The sequence below is a fragment of the Crocodylus siamensis genome, chromosome 7 (assembly GCF_052110815.1).
Source record: "Crocodylus siamensis isolate JL-2025a chromosome 7, ASM5211081v1, whole genome shotgun sequence".
Classification (NCBI taxonomy): Eukaryota; Metazoa; Chordata; order Crocodylia; family Crocodylidae; genus Crocodylus; species Crocodylus siamensis.
Window position 1 is genome coordinate 98,341,202 of NC_143401.1, and position 13,664 is coordinate 98,354,865.

At 63.7% G+C, this 13,664-nt stretch overlaps 1 protein-coding gene across 4 annotated transcripts in view; it reads right to left on the minus strand.

Annotated features, from left to right (window-relative positions):
- DNMBP (dynamin binding protein) overlaps positions 1-13,664 on the minus strand; it is a 38,007-nt gene that overhangs the window by 20,925 nt on the left and 3,418 nt on the right. For all 4 annotated transcript variants that reach the window (XM_090056919.1, XM_090056920.1, XM_090056918.1 and 1 more), the window contains exons 2-4: positions 6,824-6,978; positions 3,201-3,323; positions 679-2,475 (exon numbers count right to left, since the gene is read on the minus strand). In XM_090056919.1, the coding sequence (XP_089913045.1) occupies positions 679-2,475; positions 3,201-3,323; positions 6,824-6,968 (2,065 nt within the window). In that variant the 5' untranslated portion in view covers positions 6,969-6,978. The remainder of the gene's footprint in view (positions 1-678; positions 2,476-3,200; positions 3,324-6,823; positions 6,979-13,664) is intronic.

The following is a 13,664-nucleotide window of genomic DNA, read 5'->3' on the forward strand; positions in this document are numbered from 1 at the left end:
CGACTGGAGGGGCAAGGTCCTCTAACCTGGGTCTGAGTCCAACCGTCCAGCACCTGCCCCCATGCCGGCAAAGGGTGAGATGGGCAGTGGAGCCAAAGAGGCTTCAGGGGATCCCAGCCCCCCAGAGACATGGGGCTGGCAGGGACCTGCAAGGTCACACTGAGTCCAGCCCCTGCCTGAGGCAGGATCAGCCCTGTCCAAACCAGACCAGTCAAATCCACCATCTAAACTCTTCATAAAACTACTGTCAACCCTGACACAGCCCCAGGCATCGCCCCTGCCCCCAGGGAAAGTAAGGAGCTGCGACTGCCAACATCTTGCTGCTGTAAAGGGGGCTACTATACATTCAAGAGCCCAGATAGAGGGTGGGGGAGGCAGAAGGGCTCCAGGAGGTGCCTGGGAGAGCAATGGGAAGCATGGAGCCAGGAACAGCTCTGACCCAGAGTCCAAACAAACTGGAGAAATAAGGATGAAGGGGCCAGAGGTCAGCCCTGGCCTGGCCAGGAGGGGCTAGCACACATGCACGCACCCCCACCACCAACCAGACCAGCACACAGCAGCCAGCACATCCTTACGCAGCCCCGCTAAGGGCTCTGTCCACCCCGCGGCCCTGCAGTGTCCCCTTGCACATGCATGCACACATACATGTACACGCATGCCCTGACACTGCAGCCTTACCTCTGAGCTCCTGCAACTCGGCGCCAAGGCTCTCCATGCTGGCCTCGCACAGCTCCAGCTGCTCCAGGGTCTCTGTCCTCGTCGGCTCGTCCTGCGGCTCTGCCAGCAGCACGGGCAGCTCTGCCCGCATCCTCCCACAGGCCTCCAGCTCTTGCTCCAGCTCCCGGAGCCGGGTCAGGAGCAGAGGGTACTCGCTGGCTGAGTCCCTGGGGCCCTCAGGGAGGCTCTGGGGCTGGGGCTGCGGAGAAGCCGTGCTCCTCCTCTGGCTGCCCGTTGGGGGCCGCGGGGCAGGGCGCGAAGGCCGCACGGAAAAGGAGCGAGGGTCTGGGCTGGGATGCTGGGGTAGGGGAGCAGCTGCCGGGGTGCTGGGGCGGGGCGGGGGGGGGCGCAGGCCTTGCCTTGGCCCCGGCAGGTGGCCACGCACCGGGGAGCCCCGCACGATGTCCTTCTCCGAGCCATAGTCCAGGATGGAGAAATGCCGAGATACCGGCCGGGCCCCAGCGCCTGACAGACTCCGCTCAAACTGGGCCAGCTGCTCGGTCAACTTGGAGTCCAGGTCGACGCCTGCCCGGGCCCCAGGCCACGTGTCCAGGCCCCCGTGGGCCCCGCTGATGCTGGAGCACCGTGGCAGAGCCATGGCCCTCGGCCTCAGCTCCAGGTCCAGGGGGAGGGCACCTCCCACTCCCTCGCTGGGCTCTGCCCCTGCCCAGCTGCCCGGGGCAGCGACATCTTGGCTCCTGCTGCCCTGCAGAGGGGAGCGGGGGGCTCTGGGGGGCACGGGGAGGCCATCCCCATCCTCCTTGGGCCGGGAACAAGGCGTCTCACCGGGCTTGAAGCAACACAGGCGGCTCTCTGGGGAGTGGGGCAGGACACCATTGAGAGTCTTTGCGGCGTTCGAAGGGGACTGGGGCTCGGAGCCAGGGCTGGGGCCTCTCTGTGCAGGTGTCTCACATGGTCCCAGCTCGGCCTCGGCTGTGCCTGCAGCTGCCTGGGGCTCTGGTGCACTTGGCTGCCCCTCAACGCACTGTGCCAGGCCGCCCGGCTCTGCCCCCAGCTGTGGGAGGGGCGCAGGGCTGGCACCAGCGGCTGCTGGCTCCGGATAGACAGTCACTCCACGGCCAGCCCCAGCTGGGCGAGCCCCAGGGCTCCCCCTGCTCCCGGGGGGCGTGGAGCCCTCCAGCCGCACAAAGCGGTAGGGGAAGATGCCGCGGCGGCCCCGCAGCTCGCCTTCCAGCCAGCCGTCCTCCAGCATGCCCACCACCCGGATCCGGTCGCCCACCTCGAAGTCCAGCTCTGCCGGCTCCAGCGCTTGGAACTGGTACAGGGCCACCCCGTAGGTGCCCTCCGGCTCATCCTCCACCTCCCCGGGTGGCGCGCCTGCCACACCGTTGGCCTCCGTGGGCTCCAGCCCCTCGTCCGTGGGCTCCAGCCCCTCCGAGTCCCTGGGCGCTCTCAGGGGACCAAGCACCTCCACAAAGGCTTCAGGGAAGATGCCACGCTGCCCGCCCAGCTCTCCCTCAAACCAGCCTGGCTCGGGCACCCCCACAATGCTGATCACATCACCCTCCTGGAAGTCGAGCTCCTCCTCCAGCTGGGCAGACAGGTTCATCAGTGCCCGCGCCTGGCCCAGCGAGTGTGTGGGCACCTCTGGGGCTGTGCCCAGGGACAGCCGGCGGCTCCGGGAAGAGAGGCAGAGCTCCCGCACGCATGAGGAGGGGAAGAAGCCCCTGGAGCCCCAGCTGCTCCGGCCCTGCAGCCAGCTGGAGGCCAGGGGGCCACCCAGGATCACCAGGTCTCCTGTGGAAGCAAGAAGCAAGGAGTCAGAGGCTGGTCCAGGTCTGCCTCCCCACCTGCAGCCCCGACCGCTCCACCCCAGCCAGGCAGAGGTGCCAGCCCCCAGGCGGGGACACAAGCAAGGAGCATGGACGCAGGGTGTGCTGGCCCAGCCATGGTCTCGGGCCCAGGTGCGAGGGCACCAGCAGAGCCGAGACCTGCCTGCAAGGGGGCTCTCAGCTAGGCAGGCAGCGATGCTGGGGGCACCCACAATGCTAGTGCCATGGAGAGGGGAGGGCGCAGGAGCACCCAGGACAGGGAGCAGACCCAGTGACCTTCCCAGTGAATGGACAGCCACCAGCACACGGCTCGCAGACCTGAGGTGGCAGGGACCTTGGGGCCATCTGGCCCAGCCCCTGCACCCTGGCAGGATGCTGCTCCGAAAGCACCCCCAGCCAAGGGCTATGCAGCTTCCTCTTGGAGCCTCCTGGGGGAGGATGTGGCCCCGCCCGTGCAGGCCATGCTCCTGCTCTCACAGGAAGGGTGTCCTCCAGCAGCGCGGAGCATGGCAAGACTCGCCACAGAGCTGCTGGAGTCAGCAACATGCAGGACCCAACAGGCCGAGCCATGATCCTGCCCTCAGGCTCAGGCCCCTCAGCTCCAGGGCAAGGGATCAGGGTCCATTGGGCTTTCCCCAAGCACAGGAGGGGCAGGTGGGGAGGGGAGAGACCAGCGGGGGCAGCGGGTACCTCTCTGCAGGGACAAGCTCCCCGGCTCCTGGGACGTGAATTCACTGGTGCAGACAAACAGCTTCTCTCCCTGCTTCAGGCTGGGGATGTCCAGGGACTCCACAAAGCTGCTGGGAAACTGCCCTGGAAGGAAAGGTGGGTGTCAGCATGCAGCCGCCCCGACAGTGGGGACCAGGCGCCACCTCCATCACTACCGTCCCTGAAAGCAGTATGCCCGGGGTCACCTCACCTGGGCTTCCCTGCCCGGCTCCGGGACACTGTGGGCCCCAGTCTCAGCAGGGCAAGCGCAGGTCTGAGACCAGAGTCAGGGGCTCCAGGATTTCTTAAACCTTTGTCCTCTTTGAGGTGTTTTTGAACATAAGAAAACCCAGGCATAAGGCCGAAAACATCCAAAACAGCCTCTGACCTGCCCCAGGGAGCAGAGGGCTGAGGGATGCAGCCAGGGCAGGAAGGAGTTGGTTAAAATGCACCCGAGAGCCCAGGTGGAGGCCATGGCCTGCTGCGGAGGCAGCTGAAAGACACCCTCCCCCGCCGATCTCCTCCAGGCCAGCCTGGGGAATACCAGGTTTCTGTGCCAGTCAGTCTAACCCTAATCAGAGGCGCCAGACCCACTAGCCAGGACCCCACAGGGTTGGGGCCAGCAGGAGCATTGGCGTAGCCCAGCCCCAGCCCTAACCAGGCCTGCAGCAGCACCAGCACCTCTGAAGAAGGGGAAGAAACCCTGACACCGATCAGGAAGGGAAAAAAATTCCTCCCTGGCCCCATGTGGTAACCAGCAGAGCACAGAAGCCTGGGAAGGCCGGACACCCTCCACCGCTCTGCAGCCTGGGGACAGCCAGGAGCTCCACGCAGCCCACATCTACCTGCACGGCCAGAGCTGCCCTGTCTTATCCCCTTCCCGCACAAACTCGTCCCTGCTCTTTAGTGCTGTTTCATAACCAGGATGAGTGTGGGGCTCTGCTTCCAGGCTGCAGAGCTCTTGCGATCTGAGGGGCGCGCGCAGCGACGGGGTCTCTGGCTTCCAACTGCTGCTCTGCCCAGCACGCTCCAGGCACTGGTCACCTCCTAAATCCTGCCCCTAGATCATCCCTGACCAACGCTTGTCCAGGCTTCTCCCGAACGCCTCCAGTGGAGCTCCCCCCACTTCCACCGCCTCATGGCTTTGACAGGAAGGAAGCGTTTCTTGCTCTCCGATCTAAACCTGCTTTGCTGCAACTTCAAGCCATGGGTCCGTCCTGTCGGCAACGAAGGAGAAAGGTGTCCTGCTTCTTCTGTGCAGAGTCCGTGGGACAGGTACAGGTGGCTCTCATGCCCCCCTCAATCACCTTTCCTGCAAGCCGAATGTGCCCAGTTCTCTCCCCTTCATTCAGCTGCCTTTCCAGCCCTTGGTTGTGTTTGTTGCCCACCTCTGGGCCCTATCTAACCTCTCCGTGTCCTTCTCAAAATGCAGTCCCAGAACTGCACAGCATAGGCTAGACGAGGCCTAGCTGGCACCAAGTATAGCGGCACTATCACCTCCCACATCTTCCTGAACAGGCCTGCTGATGCAGCCCAAAAGCGCATTTGCCCTTTTGCTGCTATGCCACAGTGGTGTCTCGGGCTGAGCCTGCAATCCACGGACATGCTATGACCCTTCCCCTCAGTCTTGTGCTGAGTCTGCGATCCAGCCACTCTCTCCCGCTCCGTACCTGTGCACATGGCCGTTCTTCCCTGGGTGCAGCATGCTGCACCAAACCACCCGTTGGCTCCAGCCCAGCTTTGCAGCCTACTACGATCCTTCTGAACCGCGCTCCCATCCTCTGAAGGGCTTGCAATGCTTCCCAGCTCTGTGTTGTCTGCAGATGCCCAAGATTTCTATGCCAGCCTCCACATCATTAATAATATGTTGAACAGCACCGGGCCCAGGACCCCGCTCGAAATCTCCAGCCACTCCAAAACGGATCCATGTATGGTCAATCACCCCTTGCCTGCAGTGATCGAGGCAGCGGTCTGTCCATCTAGCAGGAAGGTCCTTTGTGACCTTGGAAAAGGCTGTTCACCATTATGTTTCTTTCACCACCAAGGAACAGGAGGCTGCAGAGAGCTGTGAGGCCGGACAGATCCGTTCCCGAGCAGCGCCCAGTGCTGCGGCCTCTGCGCGGTGCCTCTCCCAAAGCGCCGTTTCCGCTCCACGCACCCGTCACTCAGAAAAGGGCTGAACGCGCGAGAGGGGAATGCCGCGTGGCTTGGATCCAGGCGGCTTTGAGTCAGGGTCACTCAGAGTGACCTGACAGACCCCCATCGTCCACTTCCCTGTCTGCCAGCAAGGGGACACGTCTAGCTGCAGCCCCTCAGGCTCACAGAGCCGCCTGTCCTGGGCAGCGCCCGTGCCAGCTTCGCAGGGCGGAGGCTGCACTGCTGTGTGGGCACACGTGCACACCCAGTGCCCCCTGCTGGCCTGCGAGGCGCAGGGAGGGCACAGGGGCTCCTCGGGGCAGACACTGGCACTAACTGCTGTTATCACGGCTGCAGAGCTCACGTCCAGCCTGGCCCGGCCCAAGGCAGGATCATCCCCATCCAAACCAGCCCAGACAAAACACGACAGTCACCCCGACACAGCCCCAGGCATCACCCCCGCCCCCGGGATACGGGGGGGCCACAGCTGCCAATGTCCTGCTGCGGCCGGGGGGGTCATGGGCACTGCAGAGCGCCCAGGCCAAGGCCGTGCCCCCGCTGCAGAGAAAGGCAAAAGCCCGCAATGAGGTCCAGTCTGAGCAGGGGGGAAATCCCTTCCTGCTTCAGTGCAGCGCGATGCTGAGCTGAGCACCGGGACAAGACCCTCCCGCCAGGACCCTGCGGGTCGGTGCCAGCAGGAGCAGCGTCTTGGGTTGAGGCCTGCCAGGCTGGAGCTGCAGCCAGGGCTCTGCCAGCAGGGAACGCAGCTGTGCCACGGGACGGCTGAGCCCCTGGGCCTGGCCTGGTGTGGGGGGGAGGTTAGTAACTTGGAGGGAAACACCCCCTGCTCAGAGGGGGCTGGTCCCCGTCCTGCTGACAGTTCACCCCCCTCAAGCAGCCCGTGAGGTCAGCAGGTGTGAGAAGGGCCCCAGAGGGCACTGGGCTGGTCCCAGTCCCTTTGTGCCTGGAGAAGCCCTGCGCTGGCCCAGGGCGCTGGCACACTGGCAGGGACAGATGGCCACTTGGGCAGGAGGGAGGGAGGCAGCGGGGCCTGGCTGGCTTCGGGCTCCAGACAGGATGCACGAGACCTGGGCCCTGCAGAAGGATCTTCCGGCACTTACCATATGGCCCGGCCAAGCACTTCCGCTCTCTGCAAAACAGTCCCCAGCCCTCTCACTGTCACGCCAGGCAGCTCAGAGCGGGACCTCTCTCCCTCTTCCTGTGCACTTAAACAGCTCCGACTGCAATGAAGCCCCTGGCTCCTCCCCTCTGAGAAAGATGTGGGACACCAACATCCAGTGCCACTGGGAGACTGGACACACCGTGGGGCTGGGATTGGCGCCGTTGACCGCAGCCACGGCCGAGTGACTGAGTGGCCCACGGCCAGGCCAGACAGAGCAGCTGGACACGTAGGACACGGGCAGAGCCAGGGACAGAGTCCCCTCCTCACGGCTCCCACTAGCTCTTACCTGTGACCCCCTCCTTCTTCCCAAAAAGCCAGAACTCGTCCACCACGGCCAGCACCTCAACCACATCGCCCACGAAGAGGGGCAGCTCCTCGGAGACGCTGGGGCAGAAGTCGAAGACAGCACGGACCACGCAGCCAGTCTCCATGGCTCGGACTCTGCAGGGCAGGGACAGACAGACAGTTGGACACGTCCATGAGCACAGCATTGGCACGCAGAAACCTCAGACCTGCCAAGGCAAACCAGCCCACCCCCCCCACCCCCTCCCGTGACCACAGGGCCCTGGCCCACCAGGTCGCCTGTCCTGAGCTCGCCCACCAGCCCGCACTGCAACAGAACCTGAACTTGGACCCGGAGCCGACATCGGCCCACGCAGCCCCGACCCACCCTGCTTTGCTTGGACATCAGTGTCTGTGCCCAAGCCATCGTGGGCAGGAGGAGAGAGGAGCTGGAAGTGAATTCCCGTCAGGAAGGAAACGAAAGGAGGCGGAGGAAGCCCAGAGCTTCCCTGGCACGCAGGGCACCGAGCCCGACTGGACAGGCGGCAGCTGCCTGGCTTTGTCCCTGCGTCTGCATAGGACAGCCCACAGCCCACACCGCTAAGGGAGCCCGGGGGCACCGCGTGGGCAGGGGGTTGTGGGGCCACATCTGCCCAGCAAGAGCTGTGAGCAGGGCCCAGCTGGGAGGCCCAGTCTGGCCGGATGCTCCCAGAGACCCACTCCCCCGCCAGCCTCCACAGCTCCGGCCAGCGCTGGCTGCTGCAGTCTCTCGGTCACACGGGGCAGACCTGGCTGGGACGGGACTGTGTGCAGCACCGAGCACATCAGTCACCACCCCCTTCCCACAGCTGCACCTGAGGCCCCCCCAGCAGACCCCTGCCCCCGCACAGGGGCTCAGCAGAGGTGAGCGAAGCCCATCCTCGAGCGCTGGGAGTGGGACTGAAATGCTGCCCGCACCTGAGGTCCCATGCTGGTTGGGCCCACCGGCCTGTCCAGACCAAGGCCCTGACCTGCAAGCCACCGGACCACCTGTGCTCTTGGCTGGCGCCTACCAGGACCCGCACACCATGCCCGTCTCACTCTCGCCGTGCCATCCTCCTCAGACCGGACACCGGGAGCGCGCGACAAAGCACGAATGGTGCCTCCCCCAGCGCTGCAGGGAGCTGCCAGCCCCCCAGACAGGGCTATTAGCACGGACCTGCCCACGCTCCACCCCCGGGGCAGCTGTGACGATGCAGCACCCACAGCAAGTGACACATATGCCACCACACCCCCCCTCGGGCAGACGCTGCTCCTTGTCCCAGCCGATGGCCCGATTCAGACCAGGGGATGGGGTGAGTCAGGGCCAGGCCATGCCCATGCCAGAGGCTGCAGCACTCTTGCACAGAGGGAGTGGCAAGCCGCCCGTGGCCTGTCCTGGGGGGAGGCCCGGCCACGGCAAGGCTGCGTTCTGCTGATGGGGCTGCTTCCTTTATCGAGTGCGAACAGCCCCAGGGAACAATGCGGGGCCTGTGTGCAGGAATGCTGGCTCAGCGCCCCGCTCCTGCCTGCAGCCTGCCCACGCGCTGCGTTTGGGCAGCAGCCTCGGTGTGTGGCTCCCCTGCCAGGGGCAGGGGCAGGACACCCTGAGCCAGCACACAGGGGGGCCTGGTCCCCAGAGACCAGACGGGTCCAAGCCGGCTCTGCACACGTAGGAAAGGGCCACACGTGCCCGAAAGAAGGGGGCTCCCAGTGGGTGGCACTCAGACGAGCCCCAGCATCGCCGGACGTGGAGCGGAGCCCACGGGGCAGGTGTGGGCGGCCGCAGGTGGGAGCTTCCCAGGATGCAACAGCACGATGCAGCAGCGGTGGGAGAGCAGGACGCAGGCCCGTGGCCCAGCACAGGGCACGCACAAAGCAACGGGAGAGCGGAGGCATGAGCCCAAGGTTTGCTCCGAGGGAGAAGGGGATGAGAGATCTGACCTGGGACCGTCTGCCGCAGAGATGCGCACCAGTCCCATTTGGGCTTCCAGGACAGCGGCCGTTTCCCTGCGTGGGGAGTTTTGAAGCCTTGCAGCATGTCGTGACTGCACAGAGCCCGCCGTGTGGGCTGTCAGGGCTGGGCTGGGCCCCCTCCCCGAATGCAGGGTGGCTGGCCAGATCCTTCCCTCCCTCCCGGCCGGCCCAGCCAGCGCGCTCACGGGTTTGCAGGCAGGGAAGGGACTGCGAGCAGTGCTTGTCCCAGCACGACACAGGGGTCCTGCTGATTGCCAGGCCCGTGGCTTCGTCTTCCTGGGACAAGCTGCCCACGGGCTCCTTCCCCAAACTCTCTGGTGCAGGAGGCCATCTCCCTGCTCCTCCTGGCTGGAAAGCTTCCGAGCGTAGCCAGGGCCTGCGAGGTGGCGCAAACCCCTGCCGGAGCCCTCCCCAGAACCGCCTGCTTCGGCCTGGAGAAAGCAAACCGAGCGCAGAGGCGCAGCAGATCCTGGGGCGAGCCGCCAGGCTGCAGTGAGTCATCTCCGAGCCCTGGCCGGACGCCATCCCCCTCTCACCTCAGGGATGGGCAAGCCGGGCCCTCCATGTGCTGTCTTGCCCGGCGGGGGGGCTGGGCCTCAGCAAACATGGAGCCTCCAGCCTTGGGGTCAGGACTGCAGGAGAGCAGAGCGCAGGAGCCCGGGCTCCTGCCCCAGCTGAGCAGCGAGCACCCAGGCAGTCAGGAGCAGGACAAGGAGATGGCAAAGGAGCAGCTCAGTCCCCACCAACTCCCTGCCCCCGCCCCAAGGAAGACTACCCGCGGGGCAGGGCAACAGGGGTCTGGGCCCTCTGCCTCTGCGATACATCCCGGCCACAGGACGAGGGCGTCCGCGCAGCGGGTCCTGCCTGCTCTGGTTCTGCTGAAAGACCCTTACATGTTTGCAGCTGGGCGCGGGGTCCAGGGAGCCTCACACAGCCCCAGGAACGCAGCCAGCTACCCCGCGACCCACTTACGCCCGTGATCAGCAGGCGGATCAGGAGTGCGAGCGGATGGCGGGCACGGCAACAGCAGCCTGAAGGCAGAAACCTGACCGCAGCGTGCAGCACCTTCCCCCGGCCCCGCGCTCCTCGGCTTCTGGCTGCAGGACAGTGCTGCCAGGTGTGGGCGCAGCTGGATCACAGCGGCGTCACCAGGGCAGCACTGAGGACCCCGAGGCATCCCTGTCCCCCGGCAGGAGCCGATCCGGGAGCTGCTGACCAGGGTGGGACCTGTCTCATAAAGGAAGCAAACCCACCCGTGCCCCAGAGACAGTCAGGGAAAGGGAGAGATTCTCACCTTAAATCTCCACCAAGAAACTCTCCCTCCCCCAGACCCCTTCCTACCCGGGGCAGCGAGTCAGATGCTGCACTGCCCGCACTGGGCAGCTCTGGACACTTTGTTCCTGTTCTGCCCTGACTCAAGGGCCCTGCAGCCGCCTGGATGGGATCAGGCTACAGGCTCACGGCGGCTTTCACTGCAGAGCCGCAGCCCACAGCAAGAGCTGGGAGCACTACAATGCACCTCAGACCCACGCAGGGAGGGTGTTGGTAACGGTGGCTCCTCATGTGCCTCCGAGTCCCCCCTGCCACACTCACCTGCAGGGAGGCTCCTACACTGCAACACCCCTGCATACCTGCACCACTGCACACAGGCGCAGGGCACGCCCAGGCTACGGGAACCCTGCAGACTGCCTTGCCAGCACCTGGAGCCACTTCACTGCTCCCGGGGAATCTGCCACAGAGCCTGGATCTGCAGTCACCCTGCCCGCTCTGCAGCAGGAGGTCCTTGCCGACGGTTGCACCCTGCGCGCACCCCTGGACAGGACATACAGCAACAACCACAGAAGTGGGGGGGCTGGCTACAAGTGGGAGAGAAAGGACACTCCCAGTGGCAAAGAGGAGGGAACCTGAAGCTGCAGCGAGCAGCCAGAGACCTGATGCAGGGGCTGGGCCCTCAGCCCAGCAGGAAGCGGGGACAGCCGCGTAGCCTGGTGTCTTCCAGCGGCAGCACAACCAGGATGGGCTCCTCCACCCTCATGGGCATCAACATTGGGAAGTGGAAGATCTCCCCCATGCACACACCACAGCAGCATTGTGGACAGGTTCTGCACCGCAGGGAAGGAGGGGAGGCCCCAGGCCTCAAACACCAGCATTGCTGCCCCCATCGGTACCCCATCATGCACAAAACACTCCCATGACGAGCTCCAGGCTGCAGAGTCAGGCAGACCCAAGGCAGCGAACTCAGGAGCCAGGCTGCCTGGGACCCCTTGGCCCTGCCCTGACGCTAGTGAAGGCATTTCGAGACAGCTGAGCATGCGCCATCTTTCCATGGGACCCCGTCACATTTGGGGAAAAGCCAGGCAAACCTAACTGCCTGCTCTTTATGCCCCAAGTGGCCAGGGACCCAGGACTTGACCTGCAGAGGTGCCAACCATTTGCTGCTGGGGCTGGCATCAAATGAAGCTGGAGCTGCTCTTCACCTCCAGCAGTGCGGGGTGCAGGAATGGGCACAAATTGGAGAGATGAGCCTGAGGGGTAATCCCAGCTCTGGGGCTGCGTGGTTCTGTGCACCCACAGGCCTGTGTCTGAGCAAGGCTCAACCCCATTGGAGGGGGGATACCCTCTCGGCTGCCTTTGTTATCAATGGGGAAGGAGGCGGCCACCGCCTTGTTCAACAAAGAGCTCCATCCATGCGCTGCACTAGCCAAGGCTGAGGCTACGCCACGAAGCATTACACAAGCCTGCAGCTAGCAACAGTACCTGGGTGCATGCCCACAAGGGAGGTGGCTGGGGCTGCATGGGTGCCTCCCACTCTCCGGTGCCTGATGCTGCACCCTGAATCATGCTCTTGTAGGAGAAGTTTAATGGCCTCTACTGGGGGCAGCACCCAGAACCAGGAGCCAGAACAAGCTCCAGCGCTCCCGCCCCTGGCCTGCCACCCTTGCCCCCCAACCTTGCCACGCTTGCACTGCACAGTGCCTGGGCAGGGGATGTCTCTTACTCTGCCTACAAGCACCTGTCACCTGGGGCCCTGCCCTCACAGAGACACAAATAATGGACACGTCGCGTCCCCTAGTGAAACCTGTGCACCCTGGAGCTGGGGTTGCCCAGGCACATTCCCAAGTGATGCATCACTTGACACATAGGCAGCAGTCAGCCAGGCACTGGGAACCCTGACCCAGCACACCCAGTGAGCCAGCACATGCACGACAGCACCCTGTGTCAGCCGGCAGGCACCGCCACACTCGTCACCACCACACAAAGTCCACCCAGACACTCGCGGCTGAACTGCGAGCTCAGCGCAGGCCAGGGAAGCGCACGGCTACCCCGCACAAGCCAGCACCCGAAGCCACGCTAATAGCTGGGTGCAGATCATGTCCACGCTCCCTCAGGCAACAAAATTACAACAGGAAACAACGCCTGGGAGGTTACACCTGATTATGGCGTGTAGACACTGGCTTTCTCTGGGTGTGTGTGTCCATACACAAGAGAGAGAGAAGTCCATGGTTTTGGGGGGCTGGGACTGAATTAGAGGATAGGGGTGAAATATGAAGTTGTTAGGGAAAAATCAAGGGGGGGGTGCATTTCTAGGTGCTCCCATTGAGATGGAGCGGATCCAAAACGAGTGGTTCCCAACCAGGAGGCTATGAGAGCCTCTGAAGCGTGCCACACAATGTCAGCACTGTTATGTGTGCAAACCTCCCCACAATTCACAAGCTAAACCCAGAGATTTCAGAAAGGAATCCAGAGCGTCAGCATCGCTGCCCTGCTGTGGTCTCCCTCACCCTTTGCAACAGAAAAACTGCTCCATTATTTTTCTGCAGTCAAAAACAAGTGAACACGAAGACCTGGCATTTTCCAAGGGGGTGGGGAGTCTAAGATAGGGACGCTTGAGTCTGATGGGGCCAAGAAGCAGCGTGCTAGACCACACAAGTACTGCAGCAAATCCAGCTGCCCTGATAAGTGAGCGCTGCAGCTCTGGAGACCCGGTTCATCAAACTGCAAGCGGTCTCCTTTGTAGGTCAGGCCACAAAGTAGGTTTATAAGAGAGAGTTGAATTTGGTGACACAGCTTCCCGACGAGTACTAGTAGTCAGGACACAGAAAAGACACACACAATTGGAGCGGTTGTCCTTGGCGGAGCCCGGGAGCGTGGGAAGGGGACACCAAGAAACTAACTCAGAGACGTAGGCACAGTCTGCGCCATGGAGGCCTTGACGGTGAAGACAAGGCATTAACACGCAATGCCCAGAGGGACGAGGAGCCAGGACCTGAGTCAGGAGGGTGGGCGAGGGATGGCATTACGCAGAGCAGAGGCGGCCGGACATGGTGCGGTGCCTGCGCTCGTGCTTGCTCTCGGCCCTTTTGCAGAGGTGCAGACAGAAGTCAGGAAGAGACAGAGGCGAAGGGGACAGGCCTTTCCAGCAGACATGGTGTCCCTCCAGGCTGGAACGAGGCAGAAGGGGGGAAGGGCAGTGCAGGATGCCTGGAGCTGCACGGAGAGGAGCTTGCAGCCACGGGGCCAGGTCGTGCTAAGGACGGTACATCAGTCTGGGTGCACAGCGGTGGGAGTGGGGAGCAAAGGGCCCCACCTGCCAGCCCCAGAAATGCCCAAGGAGGGGCAAGGCACCTGTCCCAGGAGCAGCCTGAGGTGGCACCATGCACAGCTCTGTCCCTCCCTCTGCGCCCAGCACTGGTCCCCACACCTCCAGAAAGGATCGAGAAGAACTGGAAAAGGTCCAGAGAAGAGCAACAAGGATGGTGAGTGCCACGGAGGGGCTTGCACATGAGGAGAGACTGCTGAGGCCAGGCCCGGGCAGCTTAGAAAAGAGGAGATGCCCAAGGGGGACAGGA